This window comes from Geotrypetes seraphini, chromosome 1 (genome assembly GCF_902459505.1).
Source record: "Geotrypetes seraphini chromosome 1, aGeoSer1.1, whole genome shotgun sequence".
NCBI classification, from domain to species: Eukaryota; Metazoa; Chordata; class Amphibia; order Gymnophiona; family Dermophiidae; genus Geotrypetes; species Geotrypetes seraphini.
In genome coordinates this window covers 86,582,239-86,596,216 of record NC_047084.1, presented here as the reverse complement: position 1 = coordinate 86,596,216, position 13,978 = coordinate 86,582,239, and the positions used below count along the sequence as shown (strand labels likewise).

General features: G+C 46.3%; 1 protein-coding gene across 1 annotated transcript in view; it reads right to left on the bottom strand.

The window, feature by feature from the left end:
- CFAP53 (cilia and flagella associated protein 53) overlaps nt 1-13,978 on the bottom strand; it is an 87,215-nt gene that overhangs the window by 37,152 nt on the left and 36,085 nt on the right. The window contains exon 4 of the mRNA XM_033934567.1: nt 12,835-13,138. Coding sequence (XP_033790458.1) covers nt 12,835-13,138 — 304 coding nt within the window. The remainder of the gene's footprint in view (nt 1-12,834; nt 13,139-13,978) is intronic.

Here is a 13,978-nt window from a genome sequence, read left to right as displayed (position 1 = left end):
CCTGCTCTCTGCCTGCCCCGACTCTCCTGCTCTCTGCCTCCCTTTCCTGCAGCGCAAGCCCGTGGTTTTAAAGCAGGGCTGCACTGTGGGGAAGGGAGGCAGAGAGCAGGAGAGTCGGGGTAGGCAGAGAGCAGGAGAATTGTGGGAGGCAGAAAGAGTCAGGGTAGGCAGAGAGCAGGCCCGGCCCGACCCCTCCCCCCCCCGCCGTATGTAAAAGTTGGGAGCAGGAGGGGTGCTCAGTCCCTCCTACGTCTCTGGACTCCAATGATGCGTCTGCCTGGGCCTTAGGCCCCGCCCCAGTGCATCATGTGATACACAGGGAGGAGCCTAAGGCCCTGATTGGCTCAGGTGCCTCAGGCCCCTCTCAAGGGAGAGGAGCCCAAGGCACCTGGGCCAATCAGGGCTTTAGGCCCCTCCCTGTGCATTACATGATACACCGGGGCGGGGCCTAAAGCCCAGGCAGACGTGTCGCTGGAGTCCGGAGGAGCAGAAGGGACTGAGCATCCCTCCTGCTCCCAACTTTTAGGTAGGGGGTATCGGGGTGGGCCGGGCCAGAGGTGGTCAGGCCATGCCAGTCAGGGGTGGGCCGTGCCGGTGGCAGGAGGGAGGCCTACAGAGCAGGAGGGACTGAGCACCTCTCCTGCTCCCAACTTTTAGGTACAGGGGATGTCGGGTCGGGCCGTGCTGGTTGGGGGGCTGTGGGGGTGTGCCGGGTTGGGCGCGCATGGGGGGGGGTGTTTGGCACGGGAGAGGCTTTTGTTTTTCTTTTTTTTTTAATAGGCCTGATATTTTGCACCCCATAAAAAAAAAGGAAAAAAAAACCTGGCAGAGCCCTGACAGCAATGACAGGAGTCTGCTTCTCCTGTCACTACTGTCAGGGCTCAATCCGATCCGTGCAGTCAGTTGGGGGCGTGCCTCCGATGACCTCCATTTGCATGAAGATGGTTGGTGAATCGGTTGGCCTGTCTCCAATCGCACACGGATCGGACACGGATCAGAAGGTTAGTGAATCTAGCCCTATAGAAGGTAAGTTGGGAATAGCCAAGTTTTGACTTTTTTAATTTAATTTCCATATTTATATCCCGCTTAACCACAAAGTTCCAAGCGGGTTACAATAAAAGATAATACAATATCAAAACATTTACAAACTATTTATACATCTTAAAATATAATCATAATAGCCACCCTACTTAATCAAAAATATTTCTGAAATAACTATTTTTTTATTGCTTTCCTAAAATTCCCGATATTAGACAAGTTTCTTATTTCACTGGGCAGGGAATTCCAAAACTCTGCAGCTCTTCCCAAGAGTGTTCTTTCTCTTCCTAGAAGAGAGCAATCTACAATCTTTACAAGATGGTATTACCAATAACAATTCTCAGGAAGAGCGTAAATACCTAGTTATCAAATCCATCAAATAACCTGGACATAATCCATATAAATTTTTTTAAAAATATAAAGCAAGCTTTTAAAATCAATTCTTGCCTCAGCTGGCAACCAATGCAGTTCTCATAGTAAAGGGGTAACATTTTGCAAAATCTGCAATCGTTTCCTCTGTTTGGCAAGAAGACCTAGCAGACATATACGTTATTACAATAATCCAATGAGGCAGGTATTAAGGACTCAACTATAACCTGCAGAAAACTTCTATCTAAAAAACACTTCATTCCATGCAACAATTTTAATTTATACCATAATTTTTTTTATCATATTATTGACCTGTTAAGCCTATGTCCAACCAACACCCCCCCTCCGAGTTTAATTTCAGTTTTAAATTTAACATTTGTATTTTGGAGTTTCACCTCTTCTACAGTGCCAACTTAATTTCCTTTCCCCCAATATCGCATTACATGTGGTGGTTTTAACTATATTACATTTGTCTTATCTGAATTTAACTTTAAAAAACACTGGGACATCCAACCGAAAACTGCCTTAAACACATCATTCATCAAAACAAGACACATCAGATAGTACAGTAAAAATTATTACAATATCATCTGCATAGAAAAAATAGTCAACGCGTTTTTTTCTGGAGCAATAAACTTAACCCCCTCTTCTAAGAAACCGCGCTAGCAGTTTTTAGCGCAGAGAGAGCACAGAGAGCCGCACTGAATGGACCGCGCTGCTCCCAACGCTCCTGTGAACATCTATTCTTAAGAAAACCTTCCATCCATTTTCAAAAATTCCCTCCTATACCCATTCCATCCATTAAAACCAAAAGCAAGACATGACTGACTAAAAACAGATGCTGCAGATAAATCTAATAGCAACTTAAGGAGTGGGTTTCACTATAACCCTCCCCACAATATCTTCTATATCACAACTATTCAATGATCAGAATCTTCAGACCCTCAGAGGTGCCACCAGATGCTCAATAGTATCTCATAGCAACTGGCTTTATGCCCCCTATCAGATTTTTTTTGTGCAATGCTATAATTTGTAAATTCAATAAATAATTAATAAAGTTTTTAACTTATCTTGGGTGGTTCAGCCAAGAGGGACAGAGTACTGCAGTACCCAAGATAAGAGGGGTTTCCCTTCAATAGGCTGATGGAAAGCCGCAATTGCACTGAGATGGACTCGAATGGATGTAGACTTGAGTCCAGAGTTGGATAGATGCAAAAGATAATCCAAAACAGATGATAAGGAGGAATGTTGAGGCTCCTTATGATGAAAGAAACACCATGTAGAAAATCTAGTCCATTTTTGATGATAGCATTGTCTAGTTGTAAGCTTTCGAGAAGCTTCTAAAACATCTCTTACAGATTGAGAAAACTGAAGAGTTATGTTGAAAGGTACCAGGCTGTCAGGTGTAGAGACTGCAGGTTGGGATGAAGCAGAGATTATTGACTCTGTGTGAGCAGAGAAGGAAAAACTGGTAGAAGGTATGGCTCCCTGCTGCTGAGTTGAAGCAGAAGGGAGTACCAAGGTTGTCTCGGCCACCGAGGAGCAATGAGAATCATGGTGGCATGATCGTTCTTCAATTTGACTAGAGTCCTGAGAATGAGAGGGAATGGAGGAAATGCATAGAGGAAAAGATTCGTCCATTCCAGAAGAAAAGCATCTGCCTCGAGGCGGTGAGGAGAGTATATCCTGGAGCAGAACTGAGGCAGTTTGTAGTTGTGGGGAGCTGTGAAGAGGTCTATCTGAGGTGTTCCCCACTGTGAAAAAATGTGATGAAGAGACGAGGAATGGAGAGTCCATTCGTGAGGTTGCAGGAGACGACTCAAGTGGTCTGCCAAGCAATTCTGAGCCCCTTGAATGTATACAGCTTTGAGGAAGGTGTTGTGACGGATGGCCCAGTCCCAAACTTCCAGAGCTTCTTGACAAAGGGAGGCAGACCCGTCCCTCCCTGTTTGTTGACATAATACATGGCAACTTGATTGTCCGTGCGGACGAGGACTACTGTGTCGTGAAGGAGATGTTGAAAAGCATGGAGAGCCTTGAGGATCGCTCTGAGTTTCAACTGATTGATATGACACTGACGATCCGTACTGGTCCAGAGGCCTTGAGTACGGAGACCATTGAGATGAGCGCCCCAAGCGTAGGTGGATGAGTCTGTCATGAGACCTTCTGATGAGGGGGCGTTTGAAAAAGCAAGCCTCTGGAAATAATGGAAGAGAGCATCCACCAACGGAGAGATTGCTTCAAAGAAGGAGTGCCTGAGATGTGGCGAGAAAGAGGATCGCAAACCTGAGTCCATTGGGATGCCAGAGTCCACTGAGGAATTCTGAGGTGAAGTCTGGCAAAAGAAGTCACATGTACTGTAGAGGCCATGTGACCCAGAAGTATCATCATGTGTCTCGCAGAGATGGAAGAGCGAGAAGACACTGTGTGACAGAGGTGAAGCAGAGTTTCCAGACGTTGTTGTGGAAGGAATGCTCTGAGTTGGACAGTGTCCAGAACAGCTCCAATGAATTGTAGATTTTGAGAGGGTTGAAGTTGGGAAAGTTGATTTCGAATCCCAAACTTTGTAGGAACCAGGTAGTCCGTTGGGTTGCTACAATAACCCCTTGAGATGTGGAATCTTTGATGAGCCAGTCGTCAAGATAGGGAAATACCTGAAGACCGTGATTCCTTAGAGTTGCCGCTACCACAATCAGGCACTTGGTGAACATTCTGGGAGATGAGGCCAGGTCGAAGGGTAGTATTCTGTATTGAAAATGCAGATTCCCCACCCGAAATCTGAGATACTAACGAGAGGCAGGATGAATGGGGATGTGAGTATAGGCCTCCTTGAGATCCAGAGAGCATAACCAATCGTTCTGCTCGAGAAGGGGATAAAGAGATGCCAGGGACAACATTCAAAACTTTTCTTTGACTAAAAATTTGTTGAGAGCCCTGAGATCCAGAATGGGCCGCAAATCGCCCGTCTTCTTCGGAACAAGGAAGTAACGGGAGTAAAAAACCCCTGCCCTGCTGTTCCAAGGGAACTGGTTCGATGGCATGGAGATGAAGCAGAGCTTGAGCTTCCTGAAGAAGAAGGGCAGTCTGGGATGGACTGGAAGGATACTCTCTTGGAGGAAGCTCTGGTGGAACCTGATGGAAATGGAGAGAGTATCCTTCTCTGATGATGGAAAGGACCCAGAGGTCGGATGTTATGACCGTCCATCTGTTGTAAAAAAGATGGAGACGACCTCCTATAGGTGGAAAAGGGGTCAGAGACAGAACGATGGATGTTATGCTCTGGAGTAAACAGTCAAAAAGGCTGAGAAGCCTTAGGTGGAGCAGAAGGTTGAGGCTTCTGTTGCTTCTGAGGTGGTTGTTTCTTTAAAGGAGAGCGAGTGTAAGGCGCCGGCTTTGGAAGAAAACGCCTTTGGTAGATGACAGGAGGACGTGTAGGTCTAGAAGGAGCTGGCTTAGGCTTTGGTCTGACTATGGAGGCAAAAGATTTAGCATGGTCAGACAACTTTTTGGTGGCTGCCTCGATGGACTCATCGAAAAGGTCATTGCTTTCACAAGGACTGTTGGCCAGGCAGTCCTGGAGATTAGAGTCCCTGTCAATGGTGCGAAGCCAGGCTAGACGACGCATGGCCACAGAGCAAGCCGCTGCTCGGGCAGAGAGCTCAAAGGCATCATAAGATGACTGTAGAAGATGGATACGCAGCTGAGAGAAAAAAGCAATGACTTCTTGAAATTCAAAATGCATGCTATCATTCAAGTAACTCAAAAATTTTGGCAGAAGGGACAAAAGAAATTCAAAATAAGTGATAAAATAAAAATTATAATTGAGGACCCTTAAAGACATCATAGCATTTTGGTAAATGCGACGTCCAAATTTATCCATGGTCTTTCCCTCCCGGCCAGGAGGAACTGTGGCATATACTCTCAAAGGATGGGCTCTCTTTAAAGAGGATTCCATGAGCAAGGATTGATGTGACAATTGGGAATTGTCAAAACCTTTATGATGCACCGTTTTATATCTGGCATCCAACTTTCCTGGAACTGCTGGAATGGAAAAGGGAGTCTCCATGCATCTAGTAAAAGTCTGATCAAGAAACTTGTGTAGTGGCAGCTTGAGAGACTCAGCCGGAGGTTGAGGAAGGTACATGACCTCGAGGTATTCCTTAGAGTACTTAGAGCCAGTGTCTAGTGGAACGCTGAAGTCCCCAGCCATCTGTCACAAAAAAGAAGAAAAGGATAACTGGTCTGCAGTTGCACGGCCTCGAGAAGGACTCGAGGACATCAAGGCAGCTGGAGTCGAAGAAGAAGAGGCCTCGGCAGGAAACCATGGTACGAAGGAACCTGGAGACTTGGACGAGGCATTGGACATCGGGATATCCTTGAGAGCCGGCATCGGAGACTTGGAACGAGGAGTTGGAGGTCTGGTCGAGGCCGGAGAAGACCTCGAAGAAGGCCTCAAATGATGTTGAGAAGTGTGTCTCGAGCTGGATCTCGAAGAGCGAGCAGAGGTTGCCTCGGACGCAGTAGATCAAAGATCAACAGGCATGGAGGAGCCCTGAAGCAACTTCGAAGACTGGACTCTCTTGGTAGTATGGGAGGTATCCTGTCAATGCACTCGCACAGACTCTGCTCTTCATGCTTGGAAGCCCGATCAGACACTCGCAGAGACTCTGCTCCCTGCATCGAGTGTGGAGGTTCAGACCGGGGCACAGGCGGCTCGACCTCACGGGAGACTTCTGCATGCCCAGGATGAAGCAAAGTGAGCAGTGTAGGCCCCATGGTAGTGAGGACCTTAATAATCTGCTCCTCCAAAGAGGTCTGGGGCATAGCCGGCAAGGAGGGTACCTCGTCTGAAACTGGCCCACCTGCCTTGGCTGAAGGGTCTCGCCCAGTGGTGTGAGAGTGTTTCGACTTGGGAGGCTTCAACACCTTAATCACCACTGGCGTAACCGAGTGCTGAGCTATCTGACCTGAGGAGACAGGAGAAGATATGGCAGCCGAAGACATCGAAGCAAGAGTCGCTCCAAAAGAAGAAGGTCTGATGAGACTCGAGGTGGAAGCAGCAGGAGATGCCTCGACGGGAGTCGATGCCGAAGACACCTTCGATGCAGGAAGATTAGTAGTCTCCTTGTCGAAGAGCCTATCCACCAGGAAGCAACGACACTTAAAAGCACGAGGCTTAAATGTTTGGCAAGACAGGCATGATGTAGGATGACATTTCGGCCCAAGGCACTTGAGACAGCATCCGTGAGGGTCCGTAAGAGATATTGTGCGCTTGCACTTGCTACACCGTTTGAAACCGGTAACAGGCCGGGGCATAGACAAAAATAAAGCCGACGCAAAGTCAAAGCCCGTGGGCCGCGGCCGAGCGGCCTGTACCAGACGAACGGACGGAAGTAAAATTTTTTTTTTTTAAAGAAAGAAAAAGACGACCACAGCGATTCGTGAGAAAATAAAACACAAACCGCGGTGACAGAAGGCACGAACGACGAAGTTACCAGAGAGAGCCAAAAAGACGGACTTCTCGGCTCCACAGAAAACTAAGAACTGAGGAGACGCGCCCTGTGCACTGGGCGGGAAGGCACTTGTGCATGCGTGGTGCGGGCGACTCAAAACTTCTAGTTTCTTCAAGCAAGTCTGCTTGTGAGGCGTCCGCATCGGGGCTCCGTCGGATGACGTCACCCATATGTGAGAATAGCTGCCTGCTTGTCCTGGGATAAAAACCTGAACCCCACCCAACTGTAGAGTAAAGTATAATCACCAGTGTACAGTCACACAGCAGCGTGTCACAAAATTAAACAAAAAAGTGCACAAAACAAAACACAAAAACATCAACAAACAAAAAAGCCAAGTACTTAGCTGGGAAAAAAAGTAGTAGTGGGTCCTCCAGGTCAGTTCAGGAACTGTCTCAACTCCAGTTGCACACACTCCAAGAACTCACAGCCAATGGAAAATAAAGAAACCAAACCAAAACAAACCCTTCTTCACAAGAGTCTTGTTTCACATTCAAATTGTTTCCTCAGGAAAAAGGGCTTCACAAGCACACAGCACATTCCTTTCCTTAACCACGGCATCAGTTCAGAGACAGCAGACAAATTTAAACTCCTTCCTGGCCCTGCCCCTGACATCAAAGGAGGCACACACACTTCCTCTACTGGCCAATAGCAGGCATCCAAAACAGCCAAAGGTCAAAAAAAGACTTGCCACTCAATAGCTGCATTTAGTCCTTCCGGTTCCATGGACTTCAGTTTAAAAATACCAAACTGCTCACGTTGCCTTAATTTTCTTTTCAGATCCCCTCCTCGCTTACCCAAATGTACTTGTTCCAAAATTAAACATTTTAGAGTCTCAAAGCAATGTCCAAATGATAGACAATGTTGCACCATACGTACCTCAGTTTTTTTTAGTATTAATGCAAGACTGATGTTCAATAAGGCGGATTTTAAATGGCTCTTGAAGTTTGCCCCACATATAGCAAAGTTACTTACCGTAACAGTTGTTATCCAGGGACAGCAGGCAGCTATTCTCACATATGACATCATCCACGGAGCCCAGATGCGGACAGCCTCGCAAACAGACTTGCTTGTAGAAATGTAGAAGTTTTGAGTCAGCCGCACCGCGCATGCGCGAGTGCCTTCCCGCCCAGCGCAGGGCGAGTCTCCTCAGTTCTCAATTTTCCGCGGCGTCGAGAAGTCCATCTTTGACACTCTGCGCCAAAATTTTCTTCTTCGTGCCTTCTCTCACCGTGGTTTGTGTTACTTTTCGTCGTGAATCGCTGTGTTATTTCTTTTCTTTCAGTTTAAAAAAAAACTAAACTAAAGACTTTATTTTTCTTTGTTCGACTGGCGGGGCAGGCCACTTGGCCGCAGCCTGCAGGCTTCGACTTCACTGCGGCCATTTTCCTCCTATGTCCTGGCCAGCAACAGGCTTCAAGAAGTGTAGCCAGTGCCAGCGTGCGATTTCACTCACGGATCCACATCGTTGGTGCCTCAAGTGCCTCAGACCTGACCATAATCCTAAGTCGTGCGAGCGCTGTGCTACTCTTCAACCTCGAGCCCTTAAACGTCATCAGATTTTAGTGGAGAAACTGTTCGGGATGGACTCTTCAGTCACACCTTTGACCTCAAGCGCGACCTCAGTCCCATCTTCCAACGAGGGTCCTCCTGCTTCCATGACTTCGACCTCGAACCTCATCAGATCTTCCTTGTTTGGGACGTCTCTGCCCTTGAGTAAACCTGCTATCTCTTCTCCTGAGCTTTCCTCAGGTCAGATACCTAAGCAGAAGGTTCCGGCAGTGGTCCTCAAGCTTTCCAAGACTTCTAAATTGAAGCACATCTCCACTGCCACTTTGAAACCTATAGCCGCAGCAAGTGTCCGGTTTCAGACGCTGATCCATCTTTGCCGGCTTCCCTCTAGCCCATGTTAGAGCAGCAGTTTGTCCAGTTACTGACCAGTGGGGTAAGCAGTCCTACTATGGCCTCCCTACCCAGTTGTTGTGGGCGGGGACTTCCCAAAGTTTGGAGCTATCTAGACTCAGTTTACTGTTGGTCCTCAGAGAGGAGGAAGATCCTTTCACCAAGGTCTTTGCTTATCAGTGGGATACCATGTCAGTGAGAAAAATTGCACTGCCCCCTCAACTTGGGAGCCCCAGTTGATGAGGATGCAATATCAGGGACAGAAGAACAGGATACCCCAGACCCACTAGAATTATCAACCCGAGATGGGTCGCTATTCTTCAAATGACCTGTCCTACCATTGGTCACAGGGGACACGCATAAAATAGCTCTTCTGTTGGCCAAGGCTGGACTAGAGCTCTTCTGTTGGGACTACACAGGTGCTTTCAGGCTTGAATTGCCAGCTGAAGTACAAACCCGAAAGGGAGTGCCAAAAGTTTGAAATGCCTCTCCAGTACAAGGAACCTGAGAAACCTTTGTTCTAGAAAAATGGGAATAAGTAAGCCTCCGTCAAATCCAACACTAGGAATTACCCAGGTACCACTGGTCTATGACTGAATGCATGGTCTCCATTTGGCATTTGGCCACCTTTAGTGCTGAATTGACAGACTTCAGGATGGGCCTCCAATCATTTGAGTCTTCTTAGGCACAATAAAGTATATTGAGTACTTGCCCAAGCCAAATTCTGCATCCAGTACTGACTCCATGATTGGATCTCCAGAAGCTGGTTTACCATCACTCTTGACTATTCTTTCCCCAGTCTTCCTGCTGGAGAATTGACAAAAAATTCCCGAAGGGGGTGAAAAAATTTGTTCTTGTAGACCTCTTGAATGATATCCAGCACCCATTGTCTGAACAGAACTTCACCCAGGCCTCCTTGTACTCCAAGAGTCCTCCTCCTATTTAGGAAGCTCAGGCTCTGGCTTGGCATCATTGGGACTTCTTGGTACTAGTTGCTGAGCAGTGATGGACACCTGAGGCTGTCTGGAACCCCCAAACCTCTGTCTAGATCTCTAAGCAGAGGAGTTCATCATTGCATGATAAGACTGCCTGTAGCCACGAAAGGAACTCTGATTTGACCCTCTTGGGGCACGTAGTCTACTGTCTGGCAATGACTTAGGACAACAATCTGCCACACTGGCCATGAGATTGTCCAACTCCTTTCCATAGAGCATTTGTCCCTTAAAAGAGAGCCTGCTCAAAGTAGCTTTAGAAGCAGAATCTCCCACCCACTGTCTGATCCAGAGCATTCTTCAGGCGGAGACAGAATAAGCAGACATCTTACTCATAACTCTAAAATCATCACATCGGGTATCTACTACATAATCCACCCCCAACAGTAACACCTGGGGGTATGTGCAATCCTCCATGGATGGAGACTGGTGGAGCATCTTATGGCAGGCATGCACCATGAAGGAATCCGCAGTTTTAAGACCCAGAGCTAAAGCCTCAAACTGCCTTTTGAGGACCAAGTCTACCTTGCGATTCTGTGCATCCTTTAAAATCAGTCCTCCCTCATTAGGGAGTGAAGTACTCTTAGTTACCTGTGCTACTAACAAATCCACCTCAGGGAAATCAGGAGTCATTGGATACAATTTTGTCATAGTTTTGGTAATCCTCAGAAAGCCTTCTGGCTCCTCCCAGTGCTCCACCAGTAACATGGTTATATCTGGATGCGAAAGAAAAAAGGTGGACTGGGTCTTAGAGCTGCTCATCCAAATTAGAGAATGACACGGTAGTTGTTACCCGCCGAAAGGGTGACAAAAAAAGGTCACTGCGAGTACGGGGACAATGCCATTCACCGCCCCGTGGAGTAGTGAATGGTTTTGTCTCCGCAGTTAAAGGAGTGAGCACGCGCGGTGAACGAGCATGCGGTCCGGCAGCCCCCCTCTCCCGCTGGCCATCCAGCCGTGCATCTCTCTCCCTTTCCATTACCTTCTCTTCGTGGAGATTTCTATAAGGCTATGCGTTGTATTGCAGCCAGAGCCTTTAAATTATATCACATGTAGCTGCGGAAAAGTATCCTTTGATGCAACTTCCTGTTTCCGGTTGCATCAGAGGAGATTTTTCCAGCAGCCAACGCAATGCGACTTCAAAGCTCCAGCTGCAATACAACGAATAGCCTTATAGAAATTGCCACGAAGAGAAGGTAAGGGGAAGGAAGGGAGGGAGATGCACAGCTGGTCAGCGGGAGGGAGCTCCTGGACTGCGCGAAGGGTGCTGGGGGGATGGAGAGGAGAAGACACTGAAGCAGCCTGAAGGGAACTGGGGAAGAAAGAGTGGGGAGAAGATGCTGGGAAATGGGGAAGAGAGAGTAAGGAGAAGACGCTGGGAAATGGGGAAGAGAGAGTAATAATAATAATAATAATAATAACTTTATTCTTATATATCGCCAACAATCTTGCGACTTCTAGGCGGTTTACAATAAAGAAACTGTAAATACAATCAGGTGAAGCTTTACGATCAGCTAATTAAAGAGTATAGCAGTGTATATTTCATACAACGAATTAGAGAATATAGCATTGTTCATCTGATGACATTAATGATGTTAACGTCCGTTTGTGTGTTGCAAGGTCAGGAAGTGCCAAGTTGTTTACACAGAAGTAGAGATATTCCGTAAGTTCATAGAGTGTTCATGTTTAGTGAATAGGGGTTGGGGTTAACAGTTTGCACGTTCTGGTATGTGGTGATGTTACGAGGGAGGTTGATGTTCCGGTTCGTTACCTAGGTATTTCAGGAATAGGTAAGTTTTTAGGTGTTTCCTGAATTCTTCATAATTGTTTGTGTGCATAATTAATTTTTCTAGGTCTTTACCCCATTTGGCTGCTTGATATGATAGCAGTTGTTGATGGTAGGGAGAAGACGCTGGGAAATGGGGAAGAGAGAGTGAGGAGAAGATACTGGGGAAGAGTGGGAAGAAGACACTGGGAAAGAGAATAGATTAAGAATATTTGAATCGCTATCCCCTTTTGAATCTTCCCTATCAATCTCCCCTGCCTTTTCTCCTTACCTCCCCACCTCCCTTCCCCCATCCCATCCACTTTGGTTAACTCCTTCTACTTAAAAATCTATCTTCTCTCTAGATTTGTGGGCATGGGGTGATGATGGGGACCGAGCTTGTGGGAACGGGACGGAGATAAGGACAAATTTTTTCCCCTGTGTCATTTTCTAATCAAATTTAATTCCCGCAAAGCTACTGTAATGACTTCCATCAAATCCACCGGTTTAATAAGTCTGCACACTATTGGGTCCTCTCCCTGGTCTAGGGCTGTCACAGACTCTTTGCTGTGATCACCTACCTGAGACCTGGAATCCTCTAAACCTGAGAATTCACTTTGAGAGAGTAAAGGCATTGACCCTGAACTCCAGTTGAAAATGTAGATGATGCCTTCTGCAATCCTTGCAGGTAAAGGGAAGAAACCCACTTGTCAAGCCTACTGTACCCTTTGCACTAGAACATAAAAAATATTCAACTCTAACAATGGCTTGAATGAAACCTTCCCCTGCTACAGTACCACCATATGTGCAGATAATTTTCTTCCTGGCCTATTCTCTTCTTTTTCTGGCCATTTTGTTATCCTATTGACAGAAGTTCAATAACAGGAGTAAGAGGAAGGCCTTACAGTTATGTAGAAAAATCATTTTCAAAAGTTATCCAGTCCCCAAAGCATGCATATTGCTCTATTTTACAACTAAACACCCATGTGGCAGTATATCGATGACTGGCTTTTGAATCAGTTGAAGCACTGTTTTATAATTGTGCTGTAGGAACACAACATCGAATGCAAATCTCTGCAATCAATCAAAAGACAAAACTGTCAGGGCTGCAGAAACCATAAGTAGCATAATATAGTCAGATTTCTATTCATAAGTGATTGAATGCTACAGTAGAATTCCCACAACTGAAACTGACTTCCTATTAATTGAAACCAGAACAGCAGACCTTGTAAAAGGAGGATAGCAAACCAAAGCTTACCATCAACTGACACTCTTCTTCCTTCAGTCTCTTCTCCTCTGCTTTTTGAGATTCCATTGCAGCTCTCTGAAGGTCGAGATTATCAAGCATTCCCTTATTCAGTTCCTTGCGTCTCTTGATATCTTCTTCTTCTCGTTTCTCCTTGGCTAGCCAGTCTTTCTCCCACAATTCATCAAAGAGTTGATTTTCCTCTTTCTGTTGCCTCTGAATTTCCTCTTTGAACAGCAGCTGTGCCTTTCTTTCTGTACATACTTGGTTCATATTTTTTTGTATTAGGAGTTTCCGTAGCTCCTCGCTCTGCAATCTATGCAGCAAGTGCAGGGTGAGGAGGAAGAGAAAAAGATCAGTAATGGATGACAGAACATCTTCAGGTAACATCACATTCAGTAGCCAAGCATAGTTACTCACCTGTAGCAGATGTTCTCTGAAGACAACAGGCATAGATATTCTCACATGTTGGTGACATCATCCACAGAACCCAGCATGGACAGTCAAAAGTGTACTATCACTTTAAAACTGCCCATACCGCACGCATGCTGGTGCTTTCCTGCCTGACATCAGCTCATGGGACCATCAGTTCAGTAACAAAGCTAAGAAGCCAACTAGGGGAGGTAAGACGGTTATAAGAATGTATGCCTGCTGTCCTCAGAGAACATCTGCTACAGGTGAGTAACTATGATTTCTCCGAGGACAAGCAGGCATTATATTCTCACATGTGGGATTCCCAAGTTGCCGGGATCATGCCTCTGAGAAGACGGTCATTGACAACTACCATGAGCCTGGCAAAACCAAAAGGGTTGGAGGGAAGTTGGCATCTAAGTAGAGAATAAATTTTGTAGAACTGCTTGGCCAAACAGACTATCCCGCGTGGAATGATTCTCCAAACAATAGAGGGTTATGAAGGTATGAATTGAGAACCAGGAGGCTGCATTACAGATGTCCTCAAAAACAGTGGAACGCTGATGGACTACTGAAATTGACATTGCTCGAACTTTATGTGCAGTGACAAAGTCTTTAAGAGTCAGCCCAGTCCGAGCATAGCAAAAAGAAATACAGTCTGCCAGCCCTGTAGAAATGATTCTCTTAGTGATAAGAGCTCCAAGTCTGTTAGGATTAAATGACAGGAACTGTTAAGTGGAAGTTC